Here is a 19,411-nt window from a genome sequence, read left to right as displayed (position 1 = left end):
ATCAGGGGAAATTCGGTTGATTTTCAGTTCGGACCGAACCGAATTGACAGCCCTACCTCTTAGTGGGGGGCAATTGCTTTCCAATTAACAGGCCTGCCCATTGCATTTTGTGAATTAATTTATTACGGTGTGTTGCTTAATACTAGAACGCGGGGTTTTTCGTGCTCGTCGCGCCTGTTCATCCCAGTTCTTCGGAATACCCCCTCCACATGGTCTGCCTGCCTATACATATTATCTGACAACTCCTCGTCTCTGTAGAGCTTTTTGCTTGGCTAGATTGAATGCTAACCCTTCTATGGTAATGCAGGGCAGAATTCTGAATATACCATACTCAGACAGGATCTGCCCTTGCTCTTCTGGCTCTATTGACACATTAGCCCATGCCCTTTTGGAATGCCGCTTTTACGAGGAACTTCGGTCGCACTATATTTCCCCCCTTTTAATATACAAATCCAATGCCTCTGTGACTGACATAATGCCTTTTTTACTAAGCGACAGGGACCCCAAGGCTACATTGTCAGTGGCAAGATTTGTTTCAGTCCTTATATCCCTCCAACACTAGATATATGCTGCTCAAGATCAATTGATCAAGGAGCTTCTAAGGGATAAAAGGAAAGGAAAGGAAAGGAGAACGCGGGGCCATCTGCTGAAGCTGGAGGGTGAGAGATTCAAAACAGATAAAAGGAAGTATTTTTTCACACAATGCAGAGTTAAATTGTGGAACTCCCTGCCCCAGGATGTGGTGATGGCTGCCAGCTTGGAAGGCTTTAAGAGGGGAGTGGACATATTCAAGGAGGAAAGGGGTATTCATGGCTATTAGTTAGAATGGATACTAGTCATGCTGCATACCTATTCTCTCTAGTATCAGAGGAGCATGACTATTTGTATTAGGTGCTGTGGAACACAGGCGGGATAATGCTGATGCCGTCGTCTTGTTTGTGGGCTTCCTAGAGGCACCTGGTTGGCTACTGTGTGAACAGACTGCTGGACTTGATGGGCCTTGGTCTGATCTGCAGGGCCTTTCTTATGTTCTTATGTTTCTGAGGCTGCTTTTCCAGCAGTTGTGCTGCTTAGTAGGGTAAAAATATTTTAAAATACAGAATAAAACCACTCTTATCTAATAGTAAACTGGCTGGCTCTGTGCGGATGCTGAAAGTCACACAAGGCCAACCACACACAAAGTGGTGGTCTCTTGGTACTTGGGGGATGCCCCCATGTTTGGAAGAAAACGTGCTCTTATAAATTAATCAGAAGAAAAATCTGAAAAACTGAGTGTGCTTCACGAAAGGTATAATGTTGAGAGCAGCTGAGAGTGGTGTTGCCAACCTCCATGTACTGGTGAGAACAAAAGACCTATGCTGGAAGCCAAGTAATTGTAATTCTAAACAACAGCACGAGGCTCATTCAATATATCACATGAAATTTACTGCAAGCATATGAACCACACAATAAAGAAAAGTTAAACAAATTGTTGTAAGCATATAAAGTACTATGAGCAACTAATGAGAGAAAATGCAAAAGAACCCACCAGGGGTAATATCACCCAAGTCCAAAGTTGAATCGTCCGTTTGAAGAAAGGTAGTATCGTCCTGCTGAGGCGAATCCAAATGAAAACAAGGTTGCGTCACCCCACAATCGTGGATATAAAGTTCAAAAAGGGTTGCTTCACCCAAAATGAAGATTCCAAAAAACCAAACGGCATCCAAATCAAAAAACGGGGATCCAAAGACGACCCCTCCGGATCAATGGTCGTTTCGCAAAGGGTAGCTTCGTCAGTCCATCTCTTCTTTATGATGTGTTATTGGGCATGCAAGCCTCTGTAACAACATACTTATAAGTATACATACAGTCTTTACAATAACACATTAAGAACATGTCCAAAAATACATCTTATCGCTGCATGAATTGACGCAACCCACCCGGGTTCTATCTCCCTCAACGAGGTTGTGGGCTTACAGTATGTTTCCTAATTAAATGCAGGCGCGGGCAGAGACCAGCTGTGTTGGATTGTTCACGGTCTTAAAGTCAGAGAAAACACGCCAAATCAAACTGTGTTATTGTAAAGACTGTATGTATACTTATAAGTATGTTGTTACAGAGGCTTGCACGCCCAATAACACGTCATAAAGAGGAGACGGACTGACGAAGCTACCCTTTGCGAAACGACCATTGATCCGGAGGGGTCGTCTTTGGATCTGTTTTTTGATTTGGATGCCGTTTGGTTTTTTGGAATCTTCATTTTGGGTGAAGCAACCCTTTTTGAACTTTATATCCATTACCGTGGGGTGACGCAACCTTGTTTTCATTTGGATTTGCCTCAGCAGGGCGATACTACCTTTCTTCAAACGGACGATTCAGCTTTGGACTTGGGTGATATTACCCCTGGTGGGTTTTTTTTTTTTTTTTGCATTTTCTCTCATTAGTTGCTCATAGTACTTTATATGCTTGCAACAATTTGTTTAACTTTTCTTTATTGTGTGGTTCATATGCTTGCTATAAATTTCATGTGATATATTGAATGAGCCTCGTGCTGTTGTTTAGAATTACAACCTCCAGGTACTAGCTGGAGATCTCCTGCTATTACAACTGATCTCCAGCTGACAAAGACCAGTTCCCCTGGAGAAAATGGCCGCTTTGGCAATTGGACTCTATGGCATTGAAGTCCCTCCCTTCCCCAAACCCCGCCCTCCTCAGGCTCCACCCCAAAAACGTCCCGCCGGTTACGAAGAGGGACCTGGCAGCCCTAGCTGAGAGTCAGTTAAAAGAGAGAGAAGAAATTGATCAGCTTAAGCCTGTAAGAGTTTAGAAGATGCTGAAGGGAAAGACTTCTGGTTGAGCAGCCATGTTTGTTTCTATGGTCTGACCAAGGCCAGCCTCACTAGTTTCAATTCCCAAATGTCTTTTTCTTGTCCTTGAAAATTTGGGCTTAAGGTTGTCAGCTCCGGGTTGAGAAATATTTGGAGATTTTTGAGGTGGAGCCTGAGGAGGGCAGGGTTTGGGGAGGGAGAGGCTTCAATGCCATAGAATCCAATTGCCAAAGTTGCCATTTTTTCCAGGTGAACTGATCTCTAACAGCTGGAGATCAGTTGTAATATCAGGAGATCTCCAGTTAGTACCTGGAGGTTGGCAACCCTATTCAGGCTAGGCTGACCCAAATTATTGTTAGAGACCAGAACTGAACTGCATATCCCATTCATAAGCGGTTGACATGGTAAGATGTGAGATTTTCCATTCACAAAAGTGAGCTCTATTCCGGCAAGCATCAAAAACTACGATTTCAAGTCATGAGCGGTTGCGGTTTTGGTTTTTTTCAGCTAAATTTTAGATTACTTCAGACGTTTTATGTTCAATATTTTGATAAGTTTCAGCGGTTTAGAGAAACTTTTCTTCTTCTTTCTTCCTCCCTGAGTTTTAATTTGATACTAAAATCTAAATGTATATATATGTTATCAAAAATTGTCATATGAATTTATAGTGTTTTTAGACTACTTCTTGTAACAGCCTTTGGCTTCATGCAATGAACCTTGAACCTAATAAAGTATAAATAATTGTACCCAAACATTTAACTGTTTCAAATCAACACATGAAATTTTACTCTTTCTTTTGAAAATCTCTCTGAATTCTCTCAACTGATGGTATGGCTTTCCCCCCCCACCAGGACCCCCAGGATCATCAGGTCCCAAGGGGGAACCAGGATCTGTGGGTGCCCCCGGGCTGCCGGTATGCAAGCCATTTATACTTTTATGGAAGAAGAATGAATGGAAGAATGAGGGATGAACAGATTCTCTCCCCTGCCTCATCTAGATTACCTTCCGTTTCCATCTAGATGACCTTCTGTTTGCTAGACCAGTGGGTTCCCACCCTTTTTGAGCCCGAGAGCACCTTTGCAATTCTGACACAGGGTGGTGGACGGACCACAAAAAGGCCACCACTGAAGGTGGAACCAACCAGAGGAAGCTTAACTTTAGAAGAGAAGAGTAATTTTAATACTACACTGGGAAAGAGTAGTTAGAGAGAAGAAAACTAGGACTTTGTGGTGGCAGCTGCCACAGGAACGTTATTTTACTCTGCACAACCAATTGGATCTCCAGTTGCCAACCAGATTGTACATGCATTTACTGTAACTTGTGAAGAAAGCTAATATAAGTAGGATCTAGGGTTGCCAGGTCCCTCTTCTCAACTGGCGGGATATTTTGGGGGTGGAGCCTGAGGAGGGCAAGGTTTAAGGAGGGGAGGGACTTCAATGCCATAGAGTCCAATTGCCAAAGCGGCCATTTTTCTCCTGGTGATCTGATCTCTATCGGCTGGAGATCAGTTGAATTAGCAGGAGATCTCCTGCTACTACCTGGCAGTTGTAATCAAAAACACAGTTGTAGGCTATATAAATAAACCAAATGTGTTATATTTAAAGCATATAACATGTGGCATGAAAAAAGCAAATAGTTTTTGTTATATGTATATTATTATTTCCATAATGTAACATAAGTACACATCAGCAACAACAAAAATGCTGCAGAGCAGGCGTTAACAGAAATACATATAGATATTGCAAAGTCTTCTTCTTGAATTAAATATTATAGGCTGTTGTCCGTTTGGTAGTGGTACAGGATGCCGGTAAATGCCTGTATCAAATCTTCTTCAGCCACCCCAATAATTAACGGAAGCCTTATTCAATTCAATTCAGCATCTGGGTTTGTGTATATACCTCAGAAACGCTTTAGCTGTTAATTACAACGTCAGCATTATTAATTGGAAATTCCTAATAAAAAGTTATAGGTTATTTACAATAAAGTTAAGTTTTCATACTCACATGTCCTTACACATGATTCATTCTTTATCACAACAACCCTGGCAGGATGACATGCATACATGGAAGTGTGGATGTGATTGTACGTATGCATGTGTGTCTGGCTCCACATGGGGATTTCCCCCCATAGGGAACACAGGAAGCCCTTGGGTTTCATGGGAACATCCACACACCACCATGCTCCTGTTGAGTAGGACTCCTCACAAGCCCAGGACTTTCCCCTTTAATCCAGCAAAAAATAAAACCTGTTTTACTCCAGGTCTAAGGGGAAACTGCAGGTTGGAGGTGGGCGGAGTGTCCATCTGGACAATGCATCCAAAGCCGCTATGGGGAGGGGACAGAGCTAAGCTCTGCTTTTCAAAATGGCGCAAGTTTGTGCCACCCTCAGTCCCCCTTAAGCCCTTTAACGGGCTTTCTCCCATTTCCCTGCTGAGCTGTGCTGTAGTTCGGCTCGAAAAGGGAAAGAGGAAGGAATGGGAGGGCGGAGGTGCCATTTGGGTCTCTTCTTTTGCACAGGTGCGACAAGATGGGGGAGGGACAACAGTAGCAAGTGGTATGGGAAGGGGGTGGGGTTAGGGTTGCCAGCTCAGAGTTGGGAAATACCTGGAGATTTTGGGGGCGGAGGGTGAGGAGGGCAGGGTTTGGAGAGGCGAGGGGCTTCAATGCCATGACGTCCAATGGCCAAAGTGGCCATTTTCTCCAGGCGAACTGATCTCTATCGGCTGGAGATCAGTTAGCAGGAGATCTCCAGCTACCACCTGGAAGTTGAATAAATATACAGTTAGCCTGCTATATAGTTAGTTAGCAAAACCCAAAATAGCAGAAAACATCCACTAAGAAAATAATTCAATTAGGCAATATGTATTTCCAGTAATATATTCATTAGTAATGCCCAAATCATGTGAATTCTTATCAATTCTAAATCATATCAGTTCGCATATATGCTGTTAAATCACAAGCATTTCTAATCAGTAAAGTCTTTTGCGAGTATCTCGCCAACTTGCGTCTGAAAGAAGTTGGTGAGATACTCGCAAAAGTCTTTACTGATTAGAAATGCTTGTGATTTAACAGCATATATGCGAACTGATATGATTTAGAATTGATAAGAATTCACATGATTTGGGCATTACTAATGGATATATTATTGGAAATACATATGCCTAATTGAATTATTTTCTTAGTGGATGTTTTCTGCTATTTTGGGTTTTGCTAACCACCTGGAGGTTAGCTACCCTAGGTGGGGTGCATGGGCCCTTCACGTTTACTCCTAAGCTTGCTGCTGTTGCTGCCATGGTGGGGTCACATTGTGGCACCCCTGTCTGGAAGCCTTTGTATCCTTTCCGCAAAACGGTGTACAAGGCTCCCCCTGGAAGCAGCAATGATTATTTCTTAATGCAACGTGGCGATAACTTGAAGACTGGCCACTGAAGATGGTGGTGTGTTGCTTGCACAAGATACGCGACCCAATGGATCCTGATTCGGGTTCTGTTTCCCTCCTCTTTATTTCCAAGGGCAAACCAGGGTCAGCAGGACCGCCTGGATCAAAAGGCTCCAAAGGAGACCGAGGAGAACGAGTGAGTGCATCCTCTCCCGAAGCACCCCGTCGCCAGTACTACAGCCCTCTGCTCCTCTCCTTCTCACTTTGTAACACTCTCTGCCTTCTTTTCCTCCTATCTGAAATGTCCGCTTGCCAAGGAGGGGAGACGGAAGGTGCCATTTGGCTGGGCATCGGGCAAAAGCCAGGCAGAACTCCTTTGCAGGGGCAAATGTAGACCAGAATGTACATTTCATAGAACCAAGAGCTAGTATTTTTGTTGTTGTTTGTTTGTTTTTGTTAAAAGAAAAGCAACTTGGGGGAATTTGGAGCGGAGAAGCAGGAAGGGAAGAAAGGGGCAACTTGGAACAGAGAAATGGTGGAAAGGGTAGGGTTGCCAGGTCCCTCTTCGCCACCAGCGGGAGGTTTTGGGGGCGGAGCCTGAGGAGGGCAGGGTTTACTTCAATGCCATAGAGTCCAATTGCCAAAGTGGCCATTTTCTCCAGGGGAACTGACCTTTATCAGCTGAAGATCAGTTGTAATAGCAGGAGATCTCCAGCTAGTTCCTGGATTTTGGCAAGCCTACATAGAGTCCAATTGCCAAAGCGGCCATTTTCTCCAGGGGAACTGACCTTTATCGGCTGGAGATCAGTTGTAATAGCAGGAGATCTCCAGCTAGTCCCTGGAGGCTGGCAACCCTAGGTAAGGGTGAAGTGTCATTCTCCCCCTGCTGCTTCTTTGCTCAAAATCTCCCCCTCCCAAGTCGCTTTTGAAAGAAAGATGATGTTGGGGGCTCCGTTATATGTATTTGTGCAAAACCAGTCGTTCTTCTCTGTAGATCTAGCTGTACCTGGGAAAACACAGATAAGCGAAATGCCATCATTACTGGTTCAGGGATTTCCCCAAAGAGCTGTGCCAATTGCAGGCTCAGACTGTGCTTATCCAGAAATATGTATTATAGTTATTTAGTTAGGTATTTATACCCCACTTTTCTCCTGAAAGGGGATTCAAAGCAGCTTACCACATCACTCTTCCTCCATGTTATCCTCACAACAACATCCCAGTGAGGTATGTTAGGCTGAGAGTGACAGGCCCAAGGTTTCCCAGCTTGCTTCCATGGCAAAGTGGGGATTTGAACCTGGGTCTCCCAGATCCTAGCCTGACCCTCTAACTGCTACACCTCGCTGGCGCTGTTAACCATGGTATCAGAATGGCCTACTTTGCAGTGATCAAGTAAACCCCTGTCTGAGCTGTTTCACTTCTGCTTGCAAGTAGGAGCCCACATATATTCCTCGCACTTAGAAATCTAGTATATAAAGAAGAAGAGTTCTGACATGTTGGTTTTCTACATGCAAGGAAGACTTTAAAAAAAATATGTGGAGGTGATAGCAACTTTTACAGCTATCCAAATTCCGTTTCTTGGAAAATCCCAGTTAATTAATCTTAATGAGACTCGTTTTACTCCTAACAGGGGCAAGCAGGGCTGACTGGAGAAAGAGGAGTTAAGGGTTTTCCTGTAAGTGATACATTTATGTCTCTGTCGGCTGGCCTTCAGCCAACTCATAGATGTTACATTTCATTCCTGTTTGCGGTGTGCCGCTTTTTTAAAGGGGCCTGGGGGAAAAATCGAGGATCTGGGATTTGTATCCTCATGGCGGGGTGAGCAGCATAAAACAAACTCTGCCCGGGCTGGCAGGCAGTGAGAAGGAGATCCTTAAAATCACAAATGACTCTTGTTTGCCCCAGGATTTGTGGATTACCCCCTGGGATGGGCATAGGGTCTGTTCAGAATCACTGGTTTATATGTTAAGACAGTGATACTCACTATGTGGCTCACGGAGAAGTACATTCATAGTCACCTAAAAGAGCCACGTTTACTTCCATCCCTGGCACAAGGCCTGTACCTCAGCTGGCTCTCAGCTTACCTATTCCTCTGCTGGCGGCTGTTTCCAGGTGGGAACCAAATGCCAGCCAAAAGTCCCCCCAGGCAAGGACCTTGCCCCTTTTCCTGAAATGGGGTGGGTGGGTGCCACGCTGAGGAATGGTGTGCAGAAGAGCCCCAGGTGGCATGTCAAAGAGCCACATATGATTCCCAAGCCCCTGAGGGAGTATCACAGTACTAGATATTGACTGAGCTATACCTAGGGTTGCCAGGTTCCTCTTTGCCACCGGCAAAAGGTTTTTGGGGGCAGAACCTGATGAGAGTGGGGTTTGGGGAGGGGCGGGACTTCAGTGCCATAGAGTCCAATTGCCAAAGCGGCTATTTTCTCCAGGTGAACTGATCTCTATCGGCTGGAGATCAGTTGTAATAGCAGGAGATCTCCAGCTAGTACATGGAGATTGGCAACCCTAGCTATACCTGTAGTGCTTATGCCGACAGCAACCCTGTGAGGGAGGTTAGGCTGAGAGAGAGCAATAGCTCAAAGCATGATTCTTACTCAGATGTCACCCTCAACAATTTCTTTCTTTCTTTCTTTCTTTCTTTCTTTCTTTCTTTCTTTCTTTCTTTCTTTCTTTCTTTCTTTCTTTCTTTCTTTCTTTCTTTCTTTCTTTCTTTCTTTCTTTCTTTCTTTCTTTCTTTCTTTCTTTCTTTCTTTCTTTCTTTCTTTCTTTCTTTCTTTCTTTCTTTCTTTCTTTCTTTCTTTCTTTCTTTCTTTCTTTCTTTCTTTCTTTCTTTCTGATGTAGCAGAACTTGCTTCCTTCTTTCCCCTCTGTTTTTAAAGTCTGCGATGGCCAGTCATTGCACAAGAGCCACCATCTACTCCGCACCATGACTTCCTTCACTAGAAGCTTCTATAACTTTCTATGGCTCCCTCTTTCTCTCCCTTTTTTAAGACACAACCCTGATGGTCCTCTGTGAAGAGAAATATTTTGTGTGGCTGCTTTGTGAGTTGGCTGTGTGACAGAGGGTCAGCCGCTGGCATGATTAAAATGGGGGTCCTTCTCCAAGAAAATGTTATTGAATGTTGATGGAAAGACAGTATAGCAGCTCATTAATATGGGATTTTACCCAACATGACCTCAGGGAGGAAGAGGTGAATATCATTAAATTGGCAGAAGCCTCCATGCCAGCGTGGCAGTCCTTTACTTATTTACTCCATATGTACGAAGATAAAATTACTTTGGAGTTGTTGGTGGATGGCTCCCCAAATAAGCTACTCAAGGCTTTTCTGGGGGTGGGGGTGGCACCTTCCCCCCCAGGAAAGGAATGTGGGGGGAGGGAATGCAATCTGAATAAGACAATAAAATCCACATTTCATTTATTTTGTTTATAGGGTGATCCTGGCAAGAAAGGTGAAGAAGGAGACAAAGGTGCCGAGGTAAGATTTCTGTCAACTCTGTAGTATTAATTATATTCTCAACCCCCCCCCCCCAACATAACACAATAAGAATTATATTGCTGGATCAGACCAAAGATTTAGCATTCTGTTTCCCAAAAGTTGCTGGCTGAACGCCTCTGGGAAGTTCACGAGCCCCTCCCCAACATCTGGTAATCCAAGGGATTCGGCTGCTATATATGGTGGCTCCATTTAGCTATCACAGCTAATTGCCAAGAACAGGACCTACCCTCCATGAAATATATCTAAACCCTTTCTGAAGGCCAGGCTCACATAGCGTTGCTTTGGACTGGAATGCCTGGAAGAGATGTAACTGAAGCTCAAACTAGCAGCTCTGGGAGGGGGAATACTGTGTGCAGTTCTGGTCACCGCACCTAAAAAAGAATATTGTGGAGCTTGAGGAGGTGCAGGTAAGAGCCACCAAAATGATCAGGGGACTAGAGCAACTTCCCTATGAGGAGTGGGTGAAACGCTAAGGGGCTGTTTAGCTTGGAAAGAAGGTGGTTAAGGGAAGATATGATAGAGGTCTATAAAATTGTGCATGGGATGGAGAGAGTGGATCGGTAGAAGCTTTTCTCCCTCTCATAATACCAGAACGCAGGGTCATCGGCTGAAACTGGAAGGTGAGAGATTCAAAACAGATAAAAGGAAGTATTTCTTCACGCAACGCATCGTTAAACTGTGGAACGCCCTGCCCCAGGATGTGGTGATGGCTGCCAACTTGGAAGGCTTTAAGAGGGGAGTGGACACGTTCATGGAGGAGAGGGCTATATATGGCTACTAGCCAAAATGAATAGTAGTCATGATGCATACCCATTCTCTCCAGTACCAGAGGAGCATGCCTGTTACGTTAGGTGCCGTGGAACACAGCCAGGATGCTGTTGCAGTCGTCTTGTTTGTGGGCTTCCTAGAGGCATCTGGTTGGCCACAGTGTGAACAGACTGCTGGACTTGACAGGCCTTGGTTTGATCCATCATGGTTTTTCTTACGTTCTTATGGGATCCAGGACTACGAGATTGGGAAGGCATAACTCGTCATCCTAGCCACTTCTTCAATAGGAAGTCCCTCCTCCTGGGCTACCTTCTACCTCAAAAGAGGGAAAAGGGGGAATCTATATATTATGCTGGAGTTGTGTATTTTCCCCCATTTGTTTGTCAACTTGCATTTTTGTATTTCTTTGCTTTGAATACTCAGGGGAGAGAAAAAACAGGGTAGAAATATAAGTCTTCTTAAATACAGACATATAAAAGAAATCATGACCACTTAACACTAGGATTAATTTTTGTAAATAAGAGATATACTTGGAGAGTGTACATAAATATTTTGGTTCTTCCCCTTTTTCTCCCCATTGTAGGGTGAAGGAGTCCAGCAGCTTCGAGAAGCCCTGAAGATTTTAGCCGAGAGGGTGTTAATTTTAGAGCACATGATAGGAATTCATGGTGAGTGTTCAGCTTACCACGGACAATTCCTGGCACTTTTTCTCACCTTCCTTTCTGCAATGCTGAGAATTAGAGACTTGGTCTACACATTTACATTTTCCCTGGAAAAGGGCCATTAGAACTCTGTTCTATAAAACCATGTTATGGGATGCATATTGTGGCTTTGTAGGAGGTGGAACTTTCAGGTTATTCATATGATGAGGTACAGGTGAGTTGTTTGGGGCTCTGAGCAACCCGTTGACTGATTTTGTTACCCTAAATAGGGAGTCTGCACTTTATTTGGGGGAATTAGCTGAGGAGACAAACAGTGAGAGGGGGTAACTGGGATGGATAACCTATGTATACCAGGATAGTCCTAGGGAAAACTCTACAATGAACAGGCAGTTGTACAGTCAAATGGGTTTTATTAAAGAATGAAATGATAAGGAATACACTTTCAAGCGATGGACACCCACACACCCATCTTACAAGAGCTAAGAGAAAAAGGGTAGAAGTTGGATAGGATTTCAGGGATGGGTGATATTTACCAGTTTCAAAGGGATGTCCAGGGAAATCAGTACTGAAGAGGGAAATGGGCAGCGTTTCCGGGAGTGAAGAAAAGAGCCCACACGCAAGTGGTGGCATAGGCACGGATCCAAGTCACACACACACACTATGAATGGCCAAAGGACCAATATTTATTCCCCAAAATGGGTCCTGAAGTGTTAAGAGGTAAACAGGCAGGAAAGCTAGAGCCAAAGAATTGATTGCTTTTCCGAGGTCAGAACAATAAGATAGGAGAGGCTTGATGAGTCGCCAGGATCTAAGAGAATAACTGGGCTATTCTGAATACTGATTGATTGCTGGGATGGGTGCAGATAGGGTAATTAATGGTCTGCTTGGAGCCCTGATTCTATCACCTTGGCTGACGCAATGGGGATTAGCTAGCCCCATTGTCCAGCCAGGCACACCTTAGGGCCATGGGAAAAGCACCATTGTCAACCGCCTTCCTGCCCAAGTTAGACACGCAGGATGGATCCCAGAACACTCTGGGAGGCATCCATTTTGTGGGGAGCAGTGTCTTGTTCTTATGCCAGTCTTTGGCCCCCGTGCCTTTGTGGCACCGCTTAGCGGGAGGAAGGGTACAGCCACTTACGATATGACCAACTTTGATCTGTTGTTATTGGAAACCCGTTATCATCATTGTGGGCTGTGTCCTGTGGAGTTTCACAGGGCACAGTTCTGCCCCTCATGGTGATGAAGCTCTGTGTAAAGCCCTTAGGACAAATCATTTGTAGCTTTGGGGTTGGTTGTCATTAATATGTAGATGATATCCAGCTCAGTATACATATTAATCCAAATCCCCTGGTGATGCAGTAGAGGTCCTGAATAAATGTCTGGCTGCTGTGGTAAATTGGCTACGAATGTACAAATTGAAACTAAGCCCTGAAAAAACTGAGGTCATGCTGGTTGGGAAGGCAGAGATCTTGAAGGACATTGTTCTCCCTACGTTTGATGGACCCTTGCTGACCCTTGTTTACTCAGTTAAGAGCCTTGGAATTTCACTGGACCCAATACCATTATTGCACAAGCAAGTTAATGCAGCTGCAAAAAAGGCTTTCTTCCAACTCAACGTAGCCCAAAAGATGGCCTCTTACCTGGATATGACTGATCTGGCCACCTGGATCCATGCCACGGTGACATCGAGAATGGACTATGGGGAGCGGTTAAGACTCTTAGGGCTGTTTAGCTTGGAAAGAAGGCGGCTGAGGGGAGACATGATAGAGGTCTATAAAATTATGCATGGTTTGGAGAGAGTGGACAGGGAGACATTTTTCTCCCTCTCCCATAATACTAGAACACGGGGTCATCTGCTAAAGCTGGAGGGTGAGAGATTCAAAACAGATAAAAGGATTTTTTCACACAATGCATAGTTAAATTGTGGAACTCCCTGCCCCAGGATGTGGTGATGGCTGCCAGCTTGGAGGGCTTTAAGAGGGGAGTGGACATATTCATGGAGGAGAGGGGTATTCATGGCTGTTAGTTAGAATGGATACTAGTGGTGGATACCTATTCTCTCCAGGATCAGAGGAGCATGCCTATTATCTTAGGTGCTGTGGAACACAGGCAGGATGGTGCTGCTGCAGTCATCTTGTTTGTGGGCTTCCTAGAGGCACCTGGTTGGCCACTGTGTGAACAGACTGCTGGACTTGATGGGCCTTGGTCTGATCCAGCAGGGCCTTTCTTATGTTCTTATGTTCTTATGACTACTGTTAATGCACTGTACTTTGGTCTCCCCTCAAAATCAATTTGGAAACTCCAGTTGGTGCCGAATGCAGGATAATACGCATATTACTCCCATTCTAAAATCACTCCACTGGTTGCCATCAGTTACCAGGCTCGATTGAAGGTATTGGCTGTCACATACAAAGCCTTTCATGGCCTAGGACCCCCATATCTCCAAACATGCCTCTCCCCCTATGTTCTGCCATGAAAGCTTCACTCATCTGAAGGATGCCAATCTGCAAATGGGCAAAATCAGCAACTGCACATACGTGCCTTCCCCACTGCGGCCCACACCTTTTGGAATGGCCTGCCCGAGGAGGCCGGGAAGGCTCCCCCTCTCCTGGCATTCCACAAACTATGCAAAGCTGAATTATTCAAAAGAGCTTTTCTATGCAGGCAGTAAGGTAGCACTGTACTAAAAGATTCACAAAATTACTTGGATGAATTATTGGGGACTGTGGTCTGTACTTCTGTGTATGGCTTGCTGAGACTAGGATCTTACTATGTAATTTTTGCACATTTAATGTGTCATGTTAATACATATGCTTTGCTTCCGGTTGGTTCTATGACACTAATCCTATTGCATTGCTTCATGATCATCCCATCCTGTCGATTGTGTTGACTCACTCTGTGTAATCCATCTTGACTCCAAACGAGAAAGGCAGACCATAAATAATGTAAATAAGATAAATAAAAATAAATCACCCTCGCAACAATTCAAACGAATCAAGCTAATTGGCATTTGAGAATAATAACTGGAAAAAAGGAAACTGCGGTAGAATTATAAAACATCATCTGTAGGAAGTTCAGCGACGAGAAGAGTTCTAGGAATCTGTTTGAGTCTTCAGAATTTCTTGAAAAGCAAAATAAAACCAACCTGATAGATAGGGCTGCCAACCTCCAAGTGGTGGAGGAAAAAAGACACCTCTGTACAAATATCCAGGGGATAAGAAAATCAGTACAGGAGCGAATATTATTAGAAATCAACAAATTCTTATTGTGACTACACATATATATATTACAAAAATAGTCACGTTGACCATCAACATACAAAACGCAACATGCATCAGACACAAAAGGTGGGTAATAAATAGGGTGAGTACACTTCAGTCAATAATCTTTCTGTGTTTCTTTTTCTACAGGAGCAGGTTTGTATGGTTGCAGGGTAAAATTCAAAGTTCCTTCCTCTAAGGGTAAGGTCAGAAAAAAAAACCTTACCCTTAGAGGAAGGAACTTTGAATTTTACCCTGCTTGGGATATTTTGACATTGCAATACTTTGGCAACCTTACCCTAAGGGGATTGTGCAACATGGATGATAACATAGGAATTTATGAGACTTCTGTTATGAAGGACTGATGAAGATTTGAATTTTGAGACTTCGAAACGATCGTATCCTCTTGATGAACTTGTGTCCATTGATATCCTTTCGTCCATACAAACCTGCTCCTGTGGAAAAAGAAACACAGAAAGATTATTGACTGAAGTGTACTCACCCTATTTATTACCCACCTTTTGTGTCTGATGCATGTTGCGTTTTGTATGCTGATGGTCAACGTGACTATTTTTGTAATATATATATGTGTAGTCACAATAAGAATTTGTTGATTTCTAATAATATTTGCTCCTGTACTGATTTTCTTAACCTCCAAGTGGTGGCTGGAGATCTCCTGCTAGTACAACTGATCTCCAGGCGACAGAGATCAGTCCCCCTGGAGAAAATGACCACTTTGGCAACTGGACTCTATGGTATTGAATTCCCTCCCTTCTCCAAACCCTGCCCTCCTCAGCCTCCACCCCCAAAATCTCCAGGTATTTCCTAACCCAGAGCTGGCAACTCTACAGAGAAAGTGTCCGCAAAACAGTTTGCCAGGCAGGTTTTTCTAAAGATTTGTATCCTTTGTGACAAATAGCTGGCATGGCAGTACTTTCCTTTGATGATGGCAGAAGTCCTTTTGCTTACTGTGTAGTATTCAGATAACTGGGTTAAGCCACAGGATGGTCTTAGGCATGGGGCATCCAGGGTAACTGCCCCCAGCCCTGAACTGGCCCCTCTACTAGGGTTACCAGCTCCAGTTTGGAAAATACCTGGAGATTTTTGGGGCGGATCCTGAGGAGGGCGGGGTTTGGGGAAGGGAGAGACTTCAATGTCATAGACTCCAATTGCCAAAGCAGCCATTTTCTCCAGGTGAACTAATCTCTATTGGCTTGAGATCAGTTGTAATAGCAGGAGATGTCCAGCTAGTACCTGGAGGTTGGCCACCCTACCCTCCACTGCTCTGCCACCAGCTCCCCACACCCTTCCACTGCTGTGAAACCCCTCAGCCGCATAGGGAGGAGGTGCCCAGCTGGCCAAGCTCTGAGCTGTGCTGGGAAGTCCCCTTTCTGGCCAAGCCCCATGCAGCTGACTAGACAGGTCACCAAAGTTGTTAGAGTCCATAGAGTATAGTGGTCAGGCCAGAAGTCTGTCTGGAGGCCTGAGGCTGGGCAGAACCGTGGTTGAGATCAGGCAATGGCTCAGAATCCAGAAGACCTCCCAAGGCAAGGTCACAGGCCGAGGCTGAGGAATCTAGCTCACCAGTGTTAACACAGTCTCTACACCACTGGAGGGCCTGAAGGTCCCAACCTGGAGGTGGCAGCTTAAGCTTAATACTTCCAGGGTAGATCCTGTTGGATGCTTTCATCAACTGATCCCAGCTGTTCTCATTGGATCCCTCCAGGCAGGGGTGGGTTCTTCAGCTGGCCGTCTTGAGGAAGTACAGAGGAGATGGGCCAGCAGCTTACTCTGGATTCCTATAACTTCCCCTGGAGAGGAAAGGTTTGGAGATGCTAGACCCCGTTTCCAAGCTACAGATTTTGGGCAGCATTTAAAGGGCAGCAAATTGCTGACAGTTTAATTCACAAATGTTAGAGTTGCCACCTTCAATTGGTTAGATTAATTAATTATTAATATTTTGATCAACTAAAAAGTTGCCCCCAATGAATACAGAAACACGTTTAAAAGTTGTTGCTTGTTTTTAATATAAGTATTTATTTTTTAAAAGGGTATGTGGCAGGCACCATTTTGGAAGAGGCATTCCCTTTTTACTCTCACACAAGAAGGAATACCTCTTCTAGGATAGTATTTCCTGTGACACATGTATCGTCTGAAGCCCAAATACCACCCCCTTCAAAATTCTTGTTTTATTTGAGGCTGTTTTATCAATGAATCCATTAAAACTTAAATAAAGATTTCTTTAAGCACATAATTTGTAATTATTATTATTATTATTTTTTACTGCGGGCAGGAATGGAAGCCATTTGGCTTTTCCTGCCGCAGGCGCTGAAATGACTTAAGCCGTCTCTCTGTCCACCAGGGCCCCTGCACTGTCTGTGTTTTCCATTCCTCCTCCTCCCACCTCCCTCCCCGTCTGTCTTTTAAACAACAAACCCCTCCCCTGGTTTTCCTTTGTTTTCAGATTCTTTATCTTCCGTTGAACCAGGCTCAGGACAAGATGTGATCCTGGGCGCCCCACTCCGAGCCAACGTGAAAATCAAACGACACCACGCCAACCAGATCCTCTCTTCGCTGCTGGATGACAACGAGACCAAAGGCAGGAGCAACCGAAGTAAATAGGACACCGGTAAGTTGCCTGATTCCCCACCTCTCTTCGCAGACAGCTTTGTAGGATGCCAGTGAAAGCTTTGTTGAGGACAGGTACCATTCTTCAACTTACCTGAAACCTTTGGCCTGTCTACAATAATAACCTCCTAGTTCTATCATTTAGGATTGCCGTTTGCTTGCTGGCAGCAGGCAGTCCCCTGCCTCTGCCTTCAGTCTCTTGCCCTTGATAATTTGAAGAGCAGGAGAAAAAAAAGGGAGGGGCGAGCTGAATGGTGTTTGTGGCGACACTCTAGGTCCTGGGCATAGTTGCCAGATGGCTTGGAATGGTGGGCAATTGCCCGCCAATCCAATCCATCAGCCAACTCACAGCAAGGATCGTGCGTGCGGGCGGCCACAAGCAACACGATCCCATCGCTTCCAGCTTACTTCCGGAAGTGCCGCAGCGCGAAGGGGCAGTTTACCACTCAAAGGGGTTTTTGAATGGTAAATCATCCTGTTGCGCTGCGGCACTTCTGGAAGGAAACCCGAAGTGATGGGATGGCATTGCTCGTGGCCCCGTGCCTGCAATATCCGCTCCACCAGAGGAGAGAGGGGGGACCTGGCAACCCTAGTCCTAGGTTTATGATGACACTCTAGATCTAGGCATTTCCCTGAGTCTTTACCGTCTTTACCATGGAGATTAGGGGAAATTCATAGAGCATCATGTGGAAGTGACATCCCATCCTCTGGAACCTCTATCCTCCTCAGGCACCACTCCTAAAAAATCTCCTGGTGATTGAGGACACAGCGATGAGATCCTTGTTATCATTACTGATAATAAGGTGAGTGTGCCAATCAGAAAAGCTGCAAAACCTGGCCACTAGGGTTGTGCAAAAAAACAACAAAAAACAACAACAACAACAACCCCACAACCCCGTACATTTCAAGTTCAGGTTTATTGGGCCCAATTTTTTCGGTAAACTCAGAATAAGCCAAATATCGATACTGGTAAATTTGTATTCCGGCTTTATTTCTGGGTTTAACGAAAATGTTCGGGTCCATTATAGTCTTTGGGGATTTTTTCTAAAGCTCCTGTGGGGACATTTTGGGGGGAAGAGTTCCCAGATTTTCAAGGTAGCTTCAAGGGACCCTGTTTGCATGAACCCCAAAGTTTGGTAAAAATTGTGTCAGGGGGTCTGATTTTATGGGGTCTGGAAGGGGTTGTCCCCCTCCTCCATAGAGAAGCATTGTAAAGTTTACCATACTTCTCTATGGAGGAGGGGGGGCGACCCCTTCTGGACCCCATAAAATCAGATCCCCTGTCCCAAACTTTACAAACTTTGGGGTTCATGCAAGGGGAGCCCCTTGAAGCTACACTGCGAATTTGGTGACTCTACCTCAAAAAATTCACACACACCTCAGGAGAATGTTAAAAAGACTTACTTTTTACAGTCTGTAATGGCCTCTTCCTCGCCAAAGAGTCGTGGGGAAACTCAGTTTCCCATGAATGCCTTCAATGAGCCTGTACAATTGTGCATCCTAAGAAGACTTCCTCCAAGTTAAGCAGCTATTCTGTTGGACAAAGAGTCACTGAAGTTGGAAGAAAAAGCCTTATGCTACAAGAATTTCCTCTAGCCTAACATAGGACATAGCCCACTGTTATATACTTATATACTTTTGCTGGCCGAAGACTTCTTTCTATAATAGGTCCTTTTATTGGTAGGTCCAACAGCGAAGGCTGAAGAAATTCCAGAGGCTTGGGCACCGTTTGACTCCTGTCGGAAGTCCCTGCAGGTCAGGATGGAATGCATGTCGGAACAGGATACATTCCTTGAACTCTCCGTGAGCCTTCAAATGTATACCCGACACTTTGTACAAGTCATATCTCTGTCCTCATGTACATGTCCACCTCAGGTGATAACATTCATGCCCATACGATAGGCACCAGTATCTCAAAGAGTTTCCTGGTGACTCTGAAATCAGTGGTTTTTCAAACTTCTACCCTTCATAGAACTCTTTCCCCTTGGTGAGGAAACGCCATGCTTTGCTGTTTGCTGTGGTACCTGGAGGCATTCTAGAAGATTTCAAGGCATGTTCTAGGCTGTGTGATCAGTTCCATAGATGCCTCATCACAGTTCTCTCTTGGAACCCCTCCAACTTTCCCCTACGGGTGCACGATGCAGAAAAAAATACATTCTGGTGGGTCAGCTTTCTTTCAGAGAAGCTTGCCCTCCACCGCTGACCTTTTCTTTGAACGACCCCTGATGAAATTCTGAGGAACATCAGGGTTTCCCAAAACGATGTTTGAAAACTGATTCTAAATTAATCCTCTTCTTCACCCATGCACGCAGCCTGGGTAGGATTATCCATCAGCTAATATTTTAGTGGTCTAATCGCTGCACTTGCAGCCATTGTGGCAAAAAAAGAAAAATGTAAATTAGGGATGC

At 44.7% G+C, this 19,411-nt stretch overlaps 1 protein-coding gene across 5 annotated transcripts in view; it reads left to right on the top strand.

Annotated features, from left to right (window-relative positions):
• COL26A1 (collagen type XXVI alpha 1 chain) overlaps positions 1 to 18,891 on the top strand; it is a 137,975-nt gene extending 119,084 nt beyond the window's left edge. For 2 of the 5 annotated variants that reach the window (XM_056865432.1, XM_056865431.1), the window contains exons 9-15: positions 3,659 to 3,720; positions 6,319 to 6,381; positions 7,813 to 7,857; positions 9,617 to 9,661; positions 11,034 to 11,120; positions 16,824 to 17,004; positions 18,688 to 18,891. In XM_056865432.1, coding sequence (XP_056721410.1) covers positions 3,659 to 3,720; positions 6,319 to 6,381; positions 7,813 to 7,857; positions 9,617 to 9,661; positions 11,034 to 11,120; positions 16,824 to 16,997 — 476 coding nt within the window. In that variant the 3' untranslated portion in view covers positions 16,998 to 17,004; positions 18,688 to 18,891. The remainder of the gene's footprint in view (positions 1 to 3,658; positions 3,721 to 6,318; positions 6,382 to 7,812; positions 7,858 to 9,616; positions 9,662 to 11,033; positions 11,121 to 16,823; positions 17,005 to 18,687) is intronic. The other 3 variants (XM_056865434.1, XM_056865433.1, XM_056865435.1) reach the window with 3 other exon arrangements.
• The last annotated feature ends 520 nt before the right edge of the window (positions 18,892 to 19,411 follow it).

Source organism: Euleptes europaea, chromosome 19, assembly GCF_029931775.1.
Source record: "Euleptes europaea isolate rEulEur1 chromosome 19, rEulEur1.hap1, whole genome shotgun sequence".
Classification (NCBI taxonomy): domain Eukaryota; kingdom Metazoa; phylum Chordata; class Lepidosauria; order Squamata; family Sphaerodactylidae; genus Euleptes; species Euleptes europaea.
This window is presented reverse-complemented; position numbering and strand designations above follow the sequence as displayed.